The sequence below is a fragment of the Myotis daubentonii genome, chromosome 9 (assembly GCF_963259705.1).
Source record: "Myotis daubentonii chromosome 9, mMyoDau2.1, whole genome shotgun sequence".
Taxonomy (NCBI): domain Eukaryota; kingdom Metazoa; phylum Chordata; class Mammalia; order Chiroptera; family Vespertilionidae; genus Myotis; species Myotis daubentonii.
Genome location: NC_081848.1, coordinates 41,555,343 through 41,577,553, shown reverse-complemented (window position 1 = coordinate 41,577,553; position 22,211 = coordinate 41,555,343). Strand labels below are relative to the sequence as shown.

The following is a 22,211-nucleotide window of genomic DNA, read 5'->3' as shown; positions in this document are numbered from 1 at the left end:
CACATCCCATTTAATTCTCACAGCAACCCTTTGAGGTACGTAAGTGATGTTCCTTTTACAGGTAGACAGGTCCAAATTTATATCGCTTGGAAGGGACAGTGTCAGAATGCAAACCTAGGTTGTTTCCTCTTCATGCTGCCTCCTAGACAATACATGGGGACACTGGGCAGAGGTCATTTTGGTCCAGATACTGGACCTAAAAAGAAAAAAAGAATGATGACCAGGGAAATAAGTCTTCTTCAGATTTGATGGATGGAGGCTGAGAATGAATGAAATGTTTGTGCAGTGTTAGGTACTGTGCTAGTCACATCTCCTTTATATGTTGTATCCTTATGACATATGGGCATTATCTCCAATTTAAAGGCACAGAAATTGAAGCTCAGAGATCTGAAATGACTTGCCCACAGCCACAGCTAGGACGTGGCAGCATCTTTGTCTACTGATCATTTCACTACACCCCAGCAGAGAAGGAAACATTCAAAACAACATATATTTAATGAGCACTTACTATGTGCTGGCCATAACAACATCCTTGAGCCTACAGGTCAGCACTATGAACTCAGGGAATAAAGAAGACCCCCCCCCCCACTCCGCCTTTTAAAAAAATTATTTTTTTAATAATCTTCACATGAGGACATGCTTGGAACGGGGAGAGGAGAGAGAGAAACATCAATTGGTTGTCTTTCATACATGTCCCAACCTGGGATTGGAACCCACAACCCAGATATGTGCTCTGACTGGAATCGCCACTTAACCAGCTGACCCACTCTGGCTGGGAAACCCCTGGACCTTTTAAGTGAAGGATTGCTGCACAGCCAGAAGGAGCATGTTTGGGTCAAACCAAAGACGATTCTGTCACACACACACTGACCAATACCCAAGGAGAACTTCCTGAAAAATAGAAGGTAGGTGGCCCTGACTGGATAGCTCAGTTAGTTAGAGTGTCATCCCAATATGCCAAGGTTGCGGGTTTGATCCCCAGTCAGGGCATATAACAAGAATCAACCGTTGAATGCATAAATAAATAAGTGGAAAAACAGCCCTCTCTCCCTCCCTTCCCTTCCTCCCTCTTTTGAATCTGGATTTAAAAAGAAGGTAGGCAGATCTAATAGAAGGGGGGATCTCAAAATTGAGAGGACTCAGACAAAGGCATGAGGGGAGCTGGCATGACTTGGTGTTATCCTCAAACCTGCTGTTGGTGAGCATTTGTTTGCTGATTAAGCAAACCTGAGAACCTGTTCTGTGCAAAGCTTCTAGTGGATTTTGGAGACAGATATCAATACATAATGAGGCCCTTTAAATTAGCTCACGGTAGAGAGACCGTTACAGAAACAGTGACCACATTGTGCAAAGGACAAGAGGACAACCAAACCTTTGGAAACGGGTCAGAGACGGTTCACAAAAGAGGTAGCATTTGAGTTGAGCTTTGAAGCATCATCAGACGGAGGTAGAGAAGGAAGGGGAATTCACTGCAGGTAGAGGCGACAGCTTACACAAGCCCAGGAGACTTGAAAGTCGTTCTGAGAACTGGTAGATTTACTTGATTAGTGTGGCTGGAGTAGGAGGCAGACCCAAAGACCCTGAGTGGCAAGAATGGGGAGTTGTTTGCAGTGAAGGAACTCTAGTATCCTGTGTAGCTGGATTGGTCTGCACCAGACGAGAGGCAGGAGCTCAGTAAAGGGGCAGTTGTAAATGGCAACAGTACACTTAACTAGGACAATGGCTGCAGGGATGAGAGGAGGCAACCGGCTCAAGATTTTGGATGTGAAATGAACAAGACAAACCGATTTGGACAGTGAGGTGCAAGGACCCTTAAGTTGGATTCAAGAGCCTGTCATCAGAACAGGGGATAGGGAGTTAAAGGGTAAAGACAATAAGGGAAAAGCAAGAAGAGAGCCTATAAGAGTAGAGAAAGCAAAGGCAGCCACACTCTTCCCTGCAGGAACAGCGTGCTGTTTGTAAGCTTCCAGCCAACTCTCCTGCCCCAGCTGGCTACCCATCAGCAGCCAGAGTCAACACATTCTCACTCTGGTTCCAAGGCTCAGAATGTTATGTAAACTCAAGAGACTCCCTTATTCCTAGAGCTGGCTTTCTCTCCCAGCAGTTTGCTAGAAAACCCCAGCCTGTAGCCAGGCTAAACATTGGAGCCTGCAACTATCTGGTGGACGGAAGGAACAGTTAACTGAGTAGGGAACTGTGTGATGGGGGAGAAAGTGTTTTTCCTGATGATCAATGATGATGCCACAAAGCGATGACTAATCAAGCTTAGCCTAACGACACAATACAGCATATACCATTTATAAAGCACATTTTCATCCTTCGAGGTCTCACAGCTCCTCTGGAGTGGGTAGGGGTGGCAGATTAGCAGTGCCATCCTACAGGTGAGAAAACGAAAGCTCTGATAAGGGAAGTAATTTGCCCAAGGTCACACAATTAGCACAGTCTGGGCTCGGATTCAAGCCACAGAGCTTCCAGGCCAGTGCACACCTTATTACTCCTACATATACCAGAAAAGAGATGGGGATGAGGCAGGTGAGAAGATTGGGGCTTGCTGACAGGTACTAGTGGTGACAGGCTCTCAGCCACCCACTAGCTGGGTGACCATTGACTTCTTTCAGAATTTCAGGTTCCTTATCCAAAAAAAAATTTTAAAAATGGGTTGATAATCCTTAAATTACAAGGTGTCAGGAGGGTTAAATGAGACTTAAGTATTTAAAGTATAATTCAAATGTGCTTCCTGCAGTAGTCCAGGTGAAAAGCAGGAAATGCCATGTTGCTAAGACAAAGGAATTCCAACAGGAGGGGAAACCAAGGCAAAACCCCTTAGATCTGAGGTCCACTGGGTTCGCCTCCCCAGCCTCACCAAGTGGGACTGCTCCCAAGCACAACAGGGAATGAATGAGGGATGGGGTAGAGACGAAGACGGGAAAGAGACAAGCTCTACTTCCCAAGGGGGGGAAAGTTGTGAGGATCTTCAGGTGAGAAAGGTTAGAAGCAGCTGGTAGGGAGGCCTGCCTCACTCTGCACCCGGCTCTGCTGCTAGCTGTGTGAACTTAAGGAAGTCTTTTCATTGAGCCTCCTTTCCCTCTCTTGCCTTACCTCATACTTGTTGTGAAAGAGAGAAGGGAGAATAAATAGCTGGCACAGAATAGGTACAAAGGTGTGTCTCCTCCCCTAGCCCTTGGCTGATTTCACGGAGTTGCCAGAGTGTGCAGCACTCTGCGGGCAAGTGCCCCCTTCGTTCCACCCTCCCTCCCTCGTGGATGCTCTCAGCTTGAGAAGCAATGCTCCCAAACAGGGAACTCTTTGAGTGGTTCCATGAAAGGGCAGTCTGTGTTGGCTGCTGTTGGCATTGCTGGACAAGGGCCCCCCAGAATCAACACCCTCTCACATCCTCCTCCTCCTGGACAGCTCTCCCTACCCCCTTGTGTGTGAAAGGGGACAAGTGAAGTGACAACCGCTCCCTCCACAAGCACACTCTTCCATTGTATTCCTGGAGCCCCAACATGGAAGCCTTCAGTCTACTCTATCCATAGGGTTCTTCCCTTTCTCCCAGCTCCCATGCTCCTTAGGGTGAGCACCCCACAGCTTTCCCCTTGATGATGTCTACTTCTCTATTCTCCGCCTTGGGCATGTGCTAATTTTGCTTTAAGAGCAGTGAGCAGACAGACCTCTTCATTTTCTTGGATTCTCATGGAGTACCTAGCATGGGGCTGGTCGCACAATAGGTGTTCATTGTACATCTGTGGAATTGGGGTGATTCATTTGTGTATTCAACCAGTACCTACATCCTGACGGGGTTCCTAGCCATTAGGCATTAGAGGCACAAAAGACAGACCTTTCCAAAGCCTGGGGAAACGTTGGAGACTCCTTTCAAAAGTTGTTGGCGCCAAAAGATACGCTTCCAGTGGGAGCAAAGCAACCCCAGCAAAACAACATGTAACGCAGACAACACAGGGCCAGTGACGCTATTTGGAGATAGACCCTCATCTGAATCCTGCCTCTGCCACTTTATAGCTGTGTACCCTCAGGCAAGTTACACCTCCTCTGTCCCTGTTTCCCTTATCTGTAAAGTGGGAATAACAGTGCCCATCTCATTGTGAGGACCGAAGAAACAAATCCACCTAAGTTCTTAGCACAGTGCTTGGGCTGCAGTAAATAGTCAATATGTGGTTACTGAGGATAATGATGATAGTCATTACGTAAAGAACATGCCCTGGAGTGAAGCTTGTGAGGGATACATAATGCAATGTCAAGAGCCCCGGGTGGACGAAGCTGTTAGAAAAATGGTTGAAGAACAGTACAAGAAAGAAAAAAAGAAAATTATAAATAAGCTATGCCCCTAGCCACGGTCAGTTCTACTTATAATTAGCTACCTAACCACTAAGCGATGTTGGGGCCCCTCGGCCTCACCACTTTGTTGAAGGACTAGCCAGTTGCCCAGGGCATAGAAACTCGTGCAAATATAAAAGAATGAGGCCTTTCCACTCTCCACCTGTGGTGCAATGAAGGGACGTAGCTTTGAGAGCCATCCAGTGGAAAGAGCACTGGTGAGGGAGTCAGAAGACCAGGTCTCAGGCCAAGCTCTGCTGTGCCACCCCAGGCAGGCCACTAACCATTCTGGACTTGCTTTCTACAATGCCTGCTCATCTTTCTTCCCTGGTAGGTGAGGCTCAAGAGAAGGGACGCTGAAATGATTTTAAAACTAACATACTGGCCAAAAGTAAGGTGGTACTATTCATAGCTCTAGGGAGAGTCATTCCTCCCCACCCTGCTCCTCTTTCTGCGCCTCTACAAACCCTTCCCAGGACCGCCCCATGTCATCAAGACTTGGTCAGCCTCTCCTTACCCTGAAGCCTCAGTGCTCTGCTTCTGTCTCCACCTATAACTACGTTGTCTTGTGATGATCTGAGGGTCTGGGCAGGGTCGGCATGGAATTCTCCTTTCCATTCCTGGTGTTCCTAAAGGCCTGGCACTGAGTTCGCACCTTGGTAATTCATTTGAATAAACAAATGAGGCTATCGCAACTATCCCAAGCCACAGTGACCCCTTCAGCTCTTAATTGAAGCATTCAATAATTCATCTCTTACTGCATGCAACATTTTCATATCGTGTTTCACTAATATTTAACCCCGGATGAATGTCTCATCTCCCTACCAGCTGACTGCATCCAGCACTTCTCACTCCCACAGCACACCTGGGCTTGGGCCTGGGCCTGCGAATGCTCTGTAAGTCATTGTTGCTTCATTTGCAGCCAGACAGTTCTTGAATTTCAGTCACTTGGGTGTTTGAAAATTGTCACCTCTTAGATATTGCGAGAGTAGTGGTTCAAAGCACAAGGTTTAGAGCCAAAATGTGGGATTATAGCAAGTAACCTAACTCTCTAACTCTGTCTTCTTTTCTGTAAAACGAGGATAATAACTGATCGACCTCATAGGCTTGGGGTGAGTGTGAATTCATCAAGCCTTTAAAGTTTCATTAACTCACATGAACCTTGGAAAGGTGCCTGTCACGTGGGAAACTCATCAACTTCACCACTGCTGCTGTTAGCTCAGACCCACCCCACCGTGCCGAGAAGGCCCGGTCTGATCCCCGCAGCAGGAAGAAAGCGGAGCCGTGGTGCCCGCAGACAGCTTTCTGCCTCGGCCGTTTCCTCTGGAGCAGGAGGCGGCAGGCGGTCAGGGTAGCGGAACATGCCACACCGCTGCTCGGGCATACTGATTATTTTGAAAAACAGCAAATGCAGAGGGAGACTTCCTCTGAACTGCTGTATCTGCCTAAAGACACATCCTCCAAAAGGAACGCAGTGGTCATGAATCCCCCCTGGGAGTTTCATCAAGCAGGAAAGATTGACTCATCACAGGAGAGGAGACGAGAAATGGACACCACACCCAGACCAATGATCGCAAACTATCATCCCTCCTTCCCATCTGTTCTTCTAAGGGCCCACTCATCTTTCCTAAGGAGGCCTACATCCTCCCTCCCCTTTCTCTATTCGGATGGTAGTTAAGCCTGAATTCCCGACAACGCAGGGAGTTACTCATTTCCAACTTATGCGTGTTTCCTCTGGTTAATCTGTTAATTGCAGAGGTCTCAGCTACGAACACAGAAGTTACAGGGAAAATTATTTTTCCTTTCCTACATAAAAATAACTTAGATGATTTCCAGAACCCAGGCTCACTCAGCAGAAATACTGGGATGTGAGCAGATGCTCGCTGAGGCTCTGCAGGATGCGGTGCATCAGCACATCAGAACCCTAGGTTAGGGGCTGCAGAGCTCTGGGAAGCAGAAATCGGGACATGCATGGTGCAGGTTGGGATGGAGGCGGCAGTGTCTCACCACCCAGTCATTTCACTGTGTGGTTTCTTTGTGAGCAAGCGAGACACACCCCTTCTCCCTCCCTCCCCCACCCCCCTGCCTATTGAGGATCTTGAGCCAAGGTGCATGGACTGTTCTCTGTGCACAGGTGCTCGAATGCTATAGTCACCCATCAACGCAACGATGGCCCATGCTCATCCTTCCACTGGGAAATGCTTCTCATTAAAACTCTGCCTGTTAAAGTTCTACCCGTCCCCCAAAGCACAGCTCAAAGGATGCCTTCTTATTGATTTATCCAAAATGTTTGCTAAATGCCTACTTATTTCAAACCAGACCTTCCTCTGGGGACACCAAGAGGAATGAGGAGCCCAGAGTGTAATGTGAACAGCCAGGCAAATAAATACTGAAATTCAGTGAGCTCAGAGCTGTAATAGAGGCATTTACAAAACATAGTGGGGTCTTAAAGCACTCATCCTGCAGGGAAGGCAATTGGCCACAATCAAACAAATGAATCAAGTAATTTCAATTTGAGAAACTTGTTATAAAGAAAATAAAAGTAGTTAATCTGAAGGACACTGGCTAGAAGGCTGGGTGATCAGGGAAGTCCTCTCTGAAGTGACATTAAGCCAAGAGTGAAATGATGAGAAGAGCTTGGCCAGGGAGGAGTTGAGGGAGCTGCAAATACAAAGGTCTAGAAAGCAGGAATGGTGCTGAGGGTGCTGAGCATGGTGGTTTTGAGGAACAGAAAGAATGTCATGTGCCCGGCCGGTATGGGACAGTGGTTGAGCACTGACCTATGAACCAAGAGGTCACCGGTTCGATTCCCAGTCAGGGCACATGTTGCCTGGGTTGTGGGCTCGAACCCCAGTATGGGGTGTGCAGGAGGCAGCGATCAATGATTCTCATCATTGATGTTTCTATCTCTCCCTCTCACCCTCCCTTCCTCTCTGAAATAAATAATAGCTTTAAAAAAGAAAGAAAAGAAATAATGTTATGTGTCTGGAATGGAGTGAGAGGGGAGTGGTGGGAAGTGAGCCAAGTTGAGATTATGGCATAAATAAAAAGTTTGCATTCTGCTTCTTTCACTCAATATTATAATGTAAGAATATTTTCGGTGTGGAAATGATTTGTAAACCTTTTTAATAACAGTATTTAAAAATTGTCATACAAAAAGTTGCTTTATGCTTTAAAAAATTATCATATGAAGTGCACTCCTGATACGGAGTTACTGCTTGCTTAGGCTTCAGCACAAGTCAGTGGGCTGAAGGGCAAAAAGCCGTGGGAGCCGGCCAGCCCTTCCTGCAGGTGTCCTCACTGCACCTATGGGACCCTGGTGTCAAGGTTCAAAAAGGCAAAAGCCCCTTGTACCAAGCCCCAGAGACCGTTGATATATCCTGTTCCCAACAGAGATCTCTGATCTCCAGAAACCTCTCTCCAGCCTTTTGCCCCACCCTTTGTATTGTCCCTTCTACTGTGCCCATGCCTGGAGCAGAAAAAATGTGAATGGTTTCTCAGTGAATTCTCAGGTGAGCCCTGATAAAGACCACTTCCCTGCCTCCCATTCTCAAGGAACACAGTGCTGACAAGGCCCTCTTCCAGAAGGATGCTCTCCTTTCTCCTCTCCAGTCCCTCGCTTTGGCTTCTGGCTTGCCTGGAAAGCCATGGGACGTCATCAACTTCTCTCTGCCAACATGTTAGTCTTCGGGGCTTGAGCTGCAGGGTCTGCGGAATTCCTGCCCATACTCGTGTATCCACTTGTTGGCCACTGGGGGAGAATGGGGAGGAAGAAAGCAGGCTCAGCAGAGCGAACAGTGGCAGTGCTCACCACAGGGTTGCACCCTTAAATTCTGCACCCAGGCAACTCACTTGCCTAACCCTACTCCCAGTCCTGCTACAGACAGACTAGATGTTGCTTCAAGCAGAGATAATTAGCAAAGAGGACATTGATCCCTAGGAAAAGTCCTGACAGGCCCTGTCTACTATAGACGAATTTTCAAACCTGTGGGTTCTGAGGTCAGTCATCTTTTATTCATGTAGCTCCCAAGAGCCCACCTCCACCATGGTGCCACTCCAGAGTAATGAGAGAAAAGGGTGGCCCTTCCTGACAGTGTCCATCTCAGCATGAGAGTCCCTGTCCTTTTTCTGTATTCAGAGCCAAGTCCTATTGGACACACATATTACATAAACACATCCCCTACTTACTTATCTCGTCCTTGTTTGACCATCTCCTCATGGAGAGGCACTGAATGGTTCTCTCCCTGGGACACAGGACTAGGACTCAGCACCATCTGCCTCCTCAGCTGTACTCAGGAATCCAGGCCCGTCTGTCAGGTCAGTAGCCTTTCCTGACACCTGCTCTGTGACAGATCCCTGCCCTTTGTGGGCTCCCGATTTGTTGAGGGCAACTACCCCAGAGTCTGATCATCTCGCTATAACGTGGCACTGCAATGAAGCTTTTAGAGTGATAGGATGGCTATTTTCCATCCACCCCTATTTCACTTCACTATGAACCCCTCACCCCATTCTTATACCCAGAAAGGCAGGCCTTACCCCACTTATCTCCCACCAGGACAGGACAGCCAGCATGAAGTGTGTCACCATCCCCTTCACCACTCTTATGCAGGTTCCACCAAAATAGTGCAGCATTCTGGAAACAAAATGACCCCAACCCCAGTCATTCCTTGGGAAGCACATGACTGAGAACAAATGCATGCATGTCATTACATGAAAGCTTTCCATGCAGGTTGAGGGCGAGCATGCATAAAATATCACAAAGTGGCATAAGCTGCCATGTATTCATTCATTCATGCATGTATTTGTCCTTTATTGAGGGCCTACCCTGCTTCAGGCCCTGAAGATGCAGAGACAAATCATGTCCAATTCTGCTCTAAGGAGCTCACAGTCTTTTGGGACAGACAGATTTAAAAACAGACCAGGACAAGACAGTGTGATAAGTGCTAGGAGAAAGGTGAGTATAGGACAGTGATGGTGAACCTTTTGAGCTCGGCGTGTCAGCATTTTGAAAAACCCTAACTTAACTGTGGTGCCGTGTCACATACAGAAATTTTTTGATATCTGGAACCATAGTAAAACAAAGACTTATATTTTTGATATTTATTTTATATATTTAAATGCCATTTAACAAAGAAAAATCAACCAAAAAAATGAGTGGTATAGGATGTCATTGAATCACTGAGGAGATGCACACAACAAAAATCCACAAGGTGGAATAAAACATTCCTCATACAACTAAGAACTTAATCCAGACACCCCTCCTTAGGCTCTCACTAATAACAACCCTCGGGAGCCAGCATTTTCACACTCCCCAATTTATCAGCAGGAAGTTGAGGCCCAGGGGCTTAATGCAACTAAGAAGGAACAAGGTCAAGACTCCAAGTCCAATGTTTGGACTCCAAGTCATATGTTCTTCCTCCATACCCAGCTTTCCCCCTCTATACTTCTATAGACTTACTTTAACCTTCGCCAACCCCTGAGTATTCGTAGATACCTGCATTTACTTAATGGATGCTTTGTGATGTGCAGGGCGCTGTGGCAAGTGCTTTATAGGCACAATCTCATTTATTTATCCTAATTTCATTCCTGAATTTAATAAGGGCTGCCATCCCTGATTGATTGGCTGGTCTAAAATTTGGGGGAAATATTCATTCATTAAACAAACCTCTTACTACTTGGCCCTCCTCTGTGCCTCACATGACTTCATAGCTCTATTGCCATACCTTGTTACTGCCTGTTACCTTCTCTGTGAGCTCCTGGAGGACAAGGACTGTGAGTTTTCCCTGGTACCCTCAGTGCCTCCAGCCCTCAATGTTTACTGAACCAGTGACTGGGGGGACCAGGTGCTGTAGAGGATCCGAAGATTAAGAAAAAAACAGTTCTATTTTATGTTCTATTGTAATAGAGAAGTTCTACTATAATAGGGAAGGCAGACATGTAATCATCTACTTGTAATATAAGTGTAAAAAATAGAGGCACAATAACATGCGGTCATCAAGACTGAGGGATTATCTTTGTTCCGGGAATCAGGGAAAGACCTCTTCTTGTCCTTATCCCCTCGGAATAAGCTTGCAAGCACAGACAACATGAAAGCTAGAATGTTAGTTCTTCACCTTACAACCATCTGTTGGGACCAGATCCCCACTCACCTTGACCACAGGCATGCTGAAGTTGGCATAGATGAAGGCTGTAGCTCCTCCAGCTTCCACCGAGCTCAGCTGAAACACCAGAGGAAGAACCAGATTGAAAGAGCCCCTGACTGCCCTACTCGGCCCTACCTGACCTCTGATGTCATTTCTGCATAGATTCCTCCCCTGTTCTCCTATTCAACTCTGGGAGTAATACTGAAAGACAATTACCCAATTTAGGAATTAAAGAAGCCTACTCAATGTGCTTGCCTGCAGGGCCACAGGAGGAAGGACATTTAGGAAGTCCCCCTTTCTTTACCCTTCTAGCTAAATTAACATCCTTATTGAAGGCGACAATAAGTAGATTCAAACTTTGAGACCCTCAGAAAGAAACATCGGTTATATCACAACCCAAGACACACACACACACACCCTGAAATAGTAAATGTTTCATAAAATATTCTTACTACATAAGATACCCTCTTATTTTCCATTTCATTTTATTCTCTTGTTCAGAATTCTTAAATACTGACCAGATCCACTAAATGTATTTCACAGCGCACTAATGGGTCATGACCTGTGTCTCACAGAACACTGTTTAGAGTATAATAATTAGTTTTGAAAGTTGGGCATCATAGGAACTACTGATTGCATCTTTCCCAGGTCACTCAGTCCCTCTCTAGGTAACCTCAGCTAAGGCGTTTCACCACCATATTCTAGAATTATGGATGTGCTTTCTTAATATGAAGAGTTTTGTCTTGATTTGCACTTCTTTGTATCTCCTAGAGACTTTTCAGCTGCGAGTATCAGATAAAATCAACACCTGAAATTGCTTTGAAACCCATAAAATAAGAGAGAGACATAAATAGTCCTTAAGTAAGAAGCCCTGGTTCAGAGCAAGACTCACATAGATCATAAATGTTGCAACTCGGTTCCCAGACTTCATTCTGTACAGTGGGCTGGTTGGTGACTGAGACAAAAATAAAACATCATTATTTTATGCAGTTGGCACCAGAGTGACAGCCAGGATTCCACCATAATACAGGGAGGAGAAAAATGGGGGTGTCACAGGTGGGATATAGTCTTGAGCTACACCCGATCAAATTTGTGCCCATCTGTGCTTTTTGGTACTCAATGTACTTTTTTATTACTAATTTGTTAGACACTCATAAAACACAATTCCTTGCTAGTAGTGAAAGAACTGTATGAGGGGCTAATTGCACCTTCAGGTTCTTGGTGGAATAAATAAATTAACATATAAAATATTACAGATAATTATTCTGTAGTAATACCAAGTCATAAGACTGGAGTTCCCAGTTATATGTTGAAAAGACATACTCTTTTTTTTTGTCATAGAACAGCTTAATGAAGATATGATTTACATACTATGAAATTCACCCTGTTTAAGTGTACTATTCAATGACGTTTAGTAAATTTTAAGAGTTGTGTAACCATCCCACCAATCCAACTTGAGAACACTTCCCTCAACTGAGTTTCCTCGTCTGTTTGCAGTCAATCACCACTCTGACCCCCAATACCGGGCAACCACTGATCTATTCTCTGTTCCTTTAGTTTTGCCTTTTCTAGAAATTTCATATAAATAGAATCATAAAATATGTAGGTAAAGAGAGTGATTAGAGGAAGGACAATCTTCCCTGGGAAGTGCTCGAGTGAAGCAAGATAGAAGACTGACAGGCCACATTCTTCTCACCACTAGCAAACGATGGAGCGGTGGGCGGTGGATATAAGAAAATGGGTTACCAGAAATCAGCCTGGAACCAAGGCTTTCAGATCTTCCTGGAACAAGAACCTTCACTTAGTTTTCCACGGGAGTCCTATAAGAGCTCTGCCTCAGAGAAATAAACGACACTTTGGTTCTCCACCCCAGGAGATGGGTCTCTGAGCCCGTAGTTACCGTAGCGTGGTCAAAGTGAGGTTCATAGTGCCCTCCGATTCCATAGTTCACCACCTGGAGATACTCGGCGTAGGGAGGCTGGACATCAAGGCCTGTGAGGGCAGCAATGCGATGGTCAAGGGTGACCAGCATTGGGTCAACGGTGTCCTTCAGCCAGGCACTAAAACAAATCACAGGTTGGAGCATTACTGATCTTATGCCAGAAACTATTACTAGTAAATATCTGTGAATGAAGGAATGAGAGATGTCAACTGCCAGAGGAAGGAAGACAGGAAGATAGATGTAGGGCCTAATTACCTACTTGCTCCTCATGCTGAGTCTATTATGCTCCACCAAACCATCCACACATTCATTCATTCAACAAACATTCTCTGAGGCTCCTCACGGAATGCCAGTCCCTGTGCTAGGTGCTGTGAAGACTGAAGAATGCTCAAAGCATGAGGAGCTGGGATACAAAGAGGAAAAAGACAAAACCCTGCCTTTAAAACGGCTGTTTCAGAGACGTCAACAGCTGCATGCAGTGGGAAAAGCTTTGGATTCGAAGTAGTAAGGGCAGTCCCTGATCATCTGTGTGACCTTATGTCAGGCACTTAACCTCTAACCTCTCTAAGGCTCACTGTACGCATCTATATAATGGGGATGATGATAACATCTACTTCATAGACTTAGGAAGATTGTGAGCGTCAATGCATATGAAGATGATTTGTAAGCTGCATGTGAGTGATTGCAGTAAAACCCAGAACAATCTCTGCTCTTCTGTCCCACTCCAAGACAAACCAGGACAGGTCAAAGGCCAAAGAGCAAAGTTCCGTCTCTTTTCCTGACTGTCTTGTTGAGGTTCTGATAAAGTGGAGGATTTGGGATCAGACTGTAGGTCCCAAGGAAGTGAGTGCAAGGGAAGTACTGTGCTATGTGCTCTTAGGTTTAAAAGGTACTCAAGACAAGGCCGTTGCATCAAAAAGCTCGTGAGAGAAGATACACAAGTGTAACTGAGTACAGATCAAGGTAGAGTGAAAAAATGAGAACCAGTCTTTACAGTAAAGTTCTGGGGAGCACAGAGGAAGAAGACATCATTCTGACTAGGGCACTGCGGTGAGATGGTGACAAGCAGGCCAAATTTTAAAGGGTGCATAAAAGTTAAGAGATAGAAAAGACATAGGGGTATTCCAGGATGAATAAACAGCGTAAGTACAGGCATGGAGGGGTGACAATAGATAGTGTGGACAGAAGTGAAAACAATACGAGACAATGCTGAACCAACAGGCTCGGCATGTTGGAGAACAAGATGGACACCGTGTTCAGAAACCTGGTCTTCACTTTGTGGGTAATGGATGGTCAGTGAAGTCTGTGGGAGGAAAATGACTTGGCAAATAGGAGTTCAACGGTGACCTTTGAGAGACCAGTTACAGTGACGTTGTGAGGACAGAACCAGAGTTCCAAGGGAGGCAGAGGGATGGGAAGGAAGAAGAGGTAACGAGCATCTCAGTTTCTTTACCTGAAAAGTAAAGAGAAGACCCACTGCCCTAAAGATTAATTTTCTCGTTGACACTGGAATGTCAGAAAGGTTAGAAACGCAATGAAGCTGAGGTCATATGTGTCTTCCAAAGCTTAGAGGATAATTCCTAAAGTGAAAGCTTCCTAAAGGGACCAGACCCAATCCCTCACCTCACTTCCCAGACAGCAAAAACTATCCACCCAGCCTGAGGTCTGGCCTCTCCCCAAGGATGTGTCATCTCATCTCCATGGCTGCGATGGGGACCCTCTTACTGTATCCTCAGTCTTGTCCTTACAGTGTAAATAAGGCGCTGCAGTGGGGGTGGGGGGACAGGGGAGGAAGGAGGGGATCGGCTGGGCTCTAGCAGCTGAATCTGCCCCTCTAGTGAAGCCTTCAGGTCCAGAGATCCCAGTCATCCTTCTTGCCTGAACGCTGGCAAGTCATGCTTCGAATATGAGTCAGGAGCTGGGAATGGAATCTTGGAAAGTCAAATTACAAAGAGGGATGGGACCGTATTCTCTGGAAAAGCAATCCTGGTTAGAGTAACTACACACTTACTTTTTCGGTTAGGGCAAAGGAGCTTTTTCAAGTGTTTCCCTATGGCTCCTAGTTAAGTCCTTGGACCATATAACGACCTGTGAGAGGCCCTTGGGGCAGGGGAGTGGCCATGTCTCCTGCTCAACAAGAATGTACAGGTATCAGCACCAACTAGAGGTTCTCCGGCAGCATCTCCAATGGCACCAAAGGGCTGCTGCTGGCCTTCATCAGCTGAGCCGCTGGCCAGAAGGCAGGCGGCAGGTATGGCCAGAGTTCCAGACAAGGAAGGACCCTCTTACCTTTTGCTAATGCGGTACTCCACGGGTAACTGCTTTTCGCCGGACGCCACCACAGATCTCTGCAGCTGATGGGAAGAACGTAAGAGAACATCCAAGTGGTTATGATGCGGAGGGAAGAGCTCCGTCATTTCCATTGACATGCTCTCCCCCCAGCCCCAAGCATAAACCAACAATTGCCAGTTCCTCCCAATTAAAGGATATTTTGCACAGGATACTAATTTAGTAATAGCTATCGATCTTGAAAATAAGAAGTGACAAAAATCTCAGAGCTGAAATAATCTTTAACACTGAGTCTGGTAGACAATAAGCACTCGGTAAAGGTCTGTTGAACGGAAACACAGTGATAGTCTAATCCCTCTTGCATCCACACGGCTGTGAGTTCTGTAAGAAAAAGAACTGTTTCTCATTCCTCTTTGTATCCCAGTGTCTGGCACAGGGCCTGCCCGACGGTAAGCACTTAGTGTTTGTTGAATTAAATGAACACCTCCAGCCAGAACCGGTTTCGCTCAGTGGATAGAGCGTCGGCCTGCGGACTCAAGGGTCCCGGGTTTGATTCCGGTCAAGGGCATGTACCTTGGTTGCGGGCACATCCCCAGTAGGAGGTTTGTAGGAGGCAGCTGATCGATGTTTCTCTCTCATCGATGTTTCTAACTCTCTACCCCTCTCCCTTCCTCTCTGTAGAAAGTCAATAAAACATATTAAAAAAATAAAAAATAAAAAAATAAATGAACACCTCCAACAGAAGGAAACTTTCTACCTTCAGCGGCAGCCTATTCCTTCTGAACAACTCTAATAAAGGCCCTTCCTTACAGGGAACCAAAATCTGTTTGCTACAACTGCCCTGACTGGGGGGAGTAGGGACCATACAGGTTTGAAGTCACTAATTTAACTGAATGTTTGGACATAAAATTTACATTATTTATTTTTATTTTTTGTTAATCTTCACCTGAGGATAATTTTCCATTGATTTTTAGAGACAGTGGAAGGGAGGGAAGGGGAGAGATGGAGAGAGAGAAAGAAACATTGATGTGAGAGAGACACCCTGATTGGTTGCTTCCTGAATGAGTCCCCCTCTCCCCCCATCAGGGCCAGGGAGGAGCCTGCAAGAGGTATGTGCCCTTGACCGGAATCAAACCTGGGACCCTTCAGTCCATGGGCCAACACTTTATCCACTGAGCCAAACCAGCTAGGGCTACATTATTTTTTATATTGATTTTGAAAGAGAGAGAGAGAGAGAAACATTGATGTGATGTGATATGGGGATTGAACCCACAACCTGAATATGTGCCCTGACTGGAAATCAAACCCACCACTTTTTGGTGTATGGTACTATGCTCCAACTGAGCCACATAGACCAGCCAGGGCAACATTATTTTCAAATAAAGGGGGTTCTAATTGCAAAAGCACTGTACCAGGGATAGAAAGAAAAATGTTTACTTTTATGATGATGCATTTTCTTCTGCATCTGTCATCAGAATGTCAGCTTCATGAGGGCAAGGACTTGGTCTTCTGTCGGTGCTGTGCCCCCAGGGCCCAGAGAGGGCCTGGCAGGGAGTGGGTGCTCAGTACTGGGGAGATGAGCAGAGTGCTGTCTAAAGGCCCAGCCCTGTCACTTTACGTGCAGTCAGAGCAGAACTCGGGGCAATGACCTGCACAAGACAAAAACCCTATTCCTTCCCGGAGGCTTCTATGTTATTGTTCCTGCTCTTAAACCAGGTGGATGCCCTTGGGAAAGCCCCTTCCTTTCCTTGGATCCGTTTCCCCAGCCACAAACTGCAGCATGGGAACAACACATGCTTGGAAGTTCCTGTCAATATCAGGATGCAGGAAGTCAGTGGGTGATGGATATTGCCTCTACCTCAGTGGTTCTCAACCTGTGGGTCGCGACCCCTTTGGCGGTCGAATGACCCTTTCACAGGGGTCGCCTAAGACCATCCTGCATATCAGGTATTTACATTACGATTCCTAACAGTAGCAACATTACAGTTATGAAGTAGCAACAAAAATAATGTTATGGTTGGGTCACAACATGAGGAGCTGTATTTAAAGGGCCAGAAGGTTGAGAACCACTGCTCTACCCACTCCTCCACCAGTTGTTCCCAGCATCCTCTCCGGAGTTGTTCATTGAAGAGGAGAGATGTTCCCTCCTGTTCTTTTAGGGCAACAGCAGTGATTAAAAAAAAAAAATCCTAGAGAATCTCTGCTTTCTCACCCCCACTATTAAGGAACCACTTTGCACTGAGTTCCTTTAACGATTACTTATTGTATACCTACAAATCATTCATTTTGGGGGACAAATATTTATTGGTTGTTCTCTGTGCAAAACACTGCTAGGCGTTGGAAATACAGCATATGAAACCAGACATGAGTCATGCAATGGTGCCCTCAGGGGCAAGTACAGGATGCTATGGAAATACTGAGAGGGAGCATCTGGGCCATTCTTAGGGGACAGAAAGGCTTCCCAGGATGCCCCAAAGGCAACAGGAATCGTGCAGGTGAAAAGAAGCCAAGGCAAGAGCGTTTCCGGCAGAGAGCAGAGTGTGTGTGGAGGCTGGTGAGAGTATGACCCCTGCCTGGGGCTGCAAGTTCAGTGCAGTTGGGGAGTTGCGTGCAAGGGGGGCATGCTACAGAAGGGGTTGGCAGCAGCCAGGCCAAGGTGCTGGTAATCATTCAAAAGCAAAAGTAACCCATTAGAGAGTTTAAGCAAGGGCTTATCATGGTCAGATTCAACCTTTTAAAGGTCACTTTGGTTGCATCCTGTATGATACAGGGCTAGGCATTTCAGGAAGGACAACGTATGATCCCAGCTAGTTGACAGTCTCATTGGGGGGACAGGATGCTCACCCATGAAACTTTTAGTGATACCAGACAACATATAAATGGCAGAAAAAAGGAAAGTACCAAACAACTAGTGGCAAAGCTTTCAGTTCAGAAGAGGGAGAGATTATGGTATGTTGCCCCCCAAAAGTACTCTGAAAAAATGTTTCTACTGAAAGAACCAATGAAAGTGGTCAGGGCTAAGTGGGTCAATGGAGGTGAGGGGTTTCAACCGAGCCTTTAAGTTTGGTTAGAATGTGGATGTGTGTGTGGGGGGGGTGGGGGGGGTGGGGGGGGGAGCGAGAGCATCCTTTGGTAAAGGCACAGTGACTAGGAAGCAGATAAACTCAACACAAGCCTCTGAGGCGTCTGTGCTCAGCTCCCGTGGGGCAGCCGCCACCACACAAACAGGGCTTATTGCTGGCAGGACCAAAGACCAGACAGGGATCAGCCACCCAGCAAGACACTTCTGGGGGACAGGGAGTGTGGCAAGGTTTGTGCAAGCTAAATAGATGACCTGGCCAAGAGGGATTAAGTGCATATCTCCGGATGAGCCTTCTGTCCTGTTACTACGGCAACAGAGTTGTTCTCAGGAGAAAGTAGCTGCTGGCCAACTGCTCCTGCTGGCTCCCTGAGAAGCCAAAGCTACTGAAAATACATCACTCCGCTCCCCGGTGGAGCTTAGTCATCTCAAACACCTTCTCTACGAAGATTCTATACTTCACTGGATGGGCTTTTAGGTGAAATGATTATCGCTGCTCTTCTCCCCTCCAGTCCTGCCTGCTGTCAGAATCCTCCTTACAATCTGCAGCCCCGATCTCGCCACCCTCCTGTCTGACAGCTCTCCCCCTGCCTCCGGGATAGAATCCACATCCCCGTGGTCCTTACAGCCTCTGATGCTGCCTCCGTGGGCAGCCTCACTTCCACCACACCAGCCACGGAGCTTCCCCCACCCCCTGAACTCGTTGCACCTCAGGTCCTTGCACAGACTGCCTTGTCTTTGGAATATGCTCTGCCACCTGGTCACTGTGATGAATTTCATGTCCACGGGGAAGCCCTGTTTCTTCCTCTTCCCTCAGCTACTCCTCACCCAACTGCCTTTCCCTCAGCAGGAGGTTCGCTTCCTATGCTGCCATCACACGGCTCCCTGCACACACCTCTCCAACAGCACACAGCACAGTGTATTGTAGATCTCTATTTCCCCGTTATGCAGCGTGTCCCTAAAGGGGAAGGACCCATACTTCATCTCCCTGCGGGAGCCAGCCCCCCGCAGCGTGTCAGCGGGTCGGTGAGTGGACACGCAGCAGGCTCCGTCTCCCGACCAGTGAGTAACGGGTGCTGCGTGAACAGCTCACCACGACGGGCACCCTCATGTGAGTACTGCTGAGCCAGGTCATGGGCCGTTTGTAAAAAGGCGCAACATGTTAGAGTGGAGAGGGAGACTGTATTATAATTTCCCTAAATATGTGCCACATTTTCTGGGCGACAACTAAACGTCCCCTCTACACCAACGTCAAGCCTGGCACAGCGACTTGCAGTGCCTTCCCTGTGGGAGACTCCAATATTCTCTCTCAGCGCTGCTTTCACCAACGAAACGTGAACAGAAGGAACGTCTGACACGCCCAAGCAGAAGCTCTAAGAGCCAGCCAGTAGTCTGCCATCTCGGTCTGTTTCCTCTCCCACGAGACTGGCAATGTCCCAAACAGAGGCTGCCCTGCAGGCTGGGTCTGAGTGAAGACAGCGGGGCGGAGTCAGCCAGCCCACCACTGACGTGCAATGGGAGAAAGAAGCAGACGGTCTGCTGTCCCGGAGATTTCAGTCCGCTCCTGGCGAATGTAACTTAGCCTGAGCGAACTGGTACCAGGCGGGGGGGGGCGAGCCGCGTGACCATCACCGCCCCTCTCAGTTCCTGTTCTGGCTCTAGCTTCATGGGGGACCTTAATCAGGTCCCTTCTCTTCTCTGGGCCTGTTTCCCCCTTAACAAAATAATAAAGCTGACCTGGATCATCTCTCTACTCTGTTAGTCTGTAGATCTGGACCAGGATATCACTCTTGACCCTGTCATTTCACCCTTTTTTTCTTTTACCAATTACATAGAATGATGGACATTTTGGGAAGATACCTTTTTTTTTTTTTTTAAGTTGATATACAATGAAACACACAGAACTGGAGTGTACTATTTGGTGAGCTTTGACAAATGCCTACAGCTGCGTACTCCATATCCCTAAGAAGATACTGAGAGCACATTTCAGCACCCCAGAAAATCCCTTGTACCTTTCCCCAGCCAATCCCCTCCCTCCAGAGGCAACCACTACTGTGATATTTTTGCACCATTGATCAGTTGTACAGCACAGCTGTCATTTTGAATTCCTGAACCGCTGACAGGTGTAGTTGCTCAGGCTGTCTGTTCTCACACTCCTGAACTCCAGGCCTGTGAAGGCACAGAGGGAAGTTCTTGGCAAGCGTTGGGGACACGCACCCACGGTTCTGCCAGCCCTCTAATTTTCTGAGCCTCTGAGTCACTGACGAAGTCGTGGTAGAGGACAACATCGGGCTCCAGGTGGATGACCTCCTTCCGGACAGGCTGCAGCAGCAGGTAGGGACTGGAATTGGTCTCGTAGGAGCAGTGGAGGCTCGGGATCTGGTAGTGAGTAGGCTGGAAGGAAAGGCTGGAGTCAGCATACGAGGAAAGGGCCTAGGAGCTGGCACGAATTTAGGGCAACTACACATAAAAACAGTGGACTGTGGGAGATCCAGAATGCGGTCACTGATGCTGTCCAAGTGAGTGTTGTTGTTGTTTCTTAAACTAGCCTTTTTCCTCATTGCCCCAATTCTACTCTCTCTATAGCCAGGCAGTTCCCCTTTTCTCTTTCTCTGAAAAATCCTACCTGGGAACCCAGGGTCTGACACAACCCCTCATAGGTGGCCCTGGTCTGCAGGTGGGGCACATTGGGCCTCTGGATGACAGCCTCTGCGACGGCCTGGTTGGCGCTCTCTGCCAGGAGCTTTTCATATTTCAAGACATTCCTGGCCATCCTCTTATTATCCGGGCCTGGGAGAGAGCAGAGCAGGGATCATGCAGGTTGACAAGCAGTGGGCTCGGGAGTGCTGCCACGGTGTCCCACGGCTTCACTGTCACCGCGATCAGCACCGGCACACCTTGGTAACGCCTGTGTCCCCGGGGACGGAGGAGGATGTGGGGCCCGCACTCCCAGAAGAGTACCAGGTATTTTAAGAAGATTGAACTGGGCCTGATAGATCTGAAGGTAAAGGACTTTGGAAAGGAAAGTGGTACTTAACACTCCTAGGCCAAGGGGTCATCAGGACGGCAGCTCTAGGGCAGGGCATGGTCAATTTTTTTTTGCATAGGGAATGATCTTCATCCTTTCATTCGTTCACTTAGTCATCGATTCAGTAAATCTTCAGCAAACATCTGCTATACACAGATACTGTGCTAGAGCTAACTTTCTAGAGTTTACAGTCTAATGGGGAAGAGACATTACGTAGTTACAATGAAACATGACAAGTGAGTGCTATGAAAGAGAAGTTGAGAGCCAAACCCTATAGCAGAGGCCCAGCCTATTCCGCCTGGAGAACTGGAAGCTGATTAATTCCTGACTCTTCCAGCTCCTTCAGAATTCCTAAACGGCCTAGACACAGAGCAAAGCAGTCTGGGACATGGGGGTTCTAGCTTTACTTCTAGCCCGAGATCCTGTGGGGTCTTGTGTCCTATTTGTGCCCACTTTGGCTGCAAGATGCCCTGCGAGTTGGCAACTACCCCTGGCCGCCTAGCCTCTGTCTATGATTCTCAGAAGAAGGTGCTAAATTGCTCTAATGCTTCCAAAGCATCTTTCTCTGTGGAGCTCGGTGTGCTTCTAACCGCCACCTCCGCCCTGACAAAGGAGGGAAGGAGGGGACAGAAATTACCACCTTTTTTTTTTTTTTTTCGTAAGAGGAGAAATGGAATTCTGAAGAATGGAAATGATGAACCCAAAACACCAATGAAAATACTGCAAAGCCAGAAACGGAACTGGGACTCTCAATTTGCTGTGTCCCGCTGATCCACCTATAACAGTGCACAATGTGGGCCCTCTGGGACAGGCAGAGAGTTTACCACATCAAGCACAAAAATAAAGGAACATTGGGTTCTCATTTTGCCTGCACCACTAATTGCCCATGTGTTTCCAGACCATACGGCTACTTCCTTATCCTACCGGTTTGCCAAATTATCAGAATAGAATAACATTACTAAGTGGCTTTATTCAAAAGTGATAGATAAAAAAAAACCACTGTAAAGTCCTACATGAAATATTGTATAACTATTAAAACATCATATTGATTATGTGTCTTTCTTTAGAATCTAAATATCTTATTAAAGGAAAATCTGGGAAGCCATCTGCTACCAAAATTGTACACAAAAATATCCAAGCAGAGAGCTAAGCTAGAAAGTCTCTCTCTTGTTCAACTCTGGTGAGGGTCCAAGCTCCATTCTGTGCTAACTGGGCGGGATGCTTGCATAGCAAAGTGAGCCCTGGTTTAAAGGAAGGACTGCTATCTCTTTGTAGATGTGAATAATCCTGCTGAGTCACCCTCCTTGCACACACAGCTCCCCTTGAGTTCACTAGTTCCCAGGTCTATTTCCCAAGCCTGGGTCTTTCCATGTCCCTGAAGAAGCTGGCTCCCAATCC

At 47.0% G+C, this 22,211-nt stretch overlaps 1 protein-coding gene across 1 annotated transcript in view; it reads right to left on the bottom strand.

The window, feature by feature from the left end:
• Nucleotides 1–1,608: 1,608 nt before the first annotated feature.
• The window catches only part of P4HA3 (prolyl 4-hydroxylase subunit alpha 3), a 43,751-nt gene continuing 23,148 nt past the window's right edge, over nucleotides 1,609–22,211 (bottom strand). The window contains exons 6-13 of the mRNA XM_059708459.1: nucleotides 20,412–20,575; nucleotides 20,003–20,179; nucleotides 14,707–14,771; nucleotides 12,376–12,535; nucleotides 11,368–11,430; nucleotides 10,482–10,550; nucleotides 8,869–8,965; nucleotides 1,609–8,083 (exon numbers count right to left, since the gene is read on the bottom strand). Of these exons, the coding sequence (XP_059564442.1) occupies nucleotides 8,013–8,083; nucleotides 8,869–8,965; nucleotides 10,482–10,550; nucleotides 11,368–11,430; nucleotides 12,376–12,535; nucleotides 14,707–14,771; nucleotides 20,003–20,179; nucleotides 20,412–20,575 (866 nt within the window). The 3' untranslated portion in view covers nucleotides 1,609–8,012. The remainder of the gene's footprint in view (nucleotides 8,084–8,868; nucleotides 8,966–10,481; nucleotides 10,551–11,367; nucleotides 11,431–12,375; nucleotides 12,536–14,706; nucleotides 14,772–20,002; nucleotides 20,180–20,411; nucleotides 20,576–22,211) is intronic.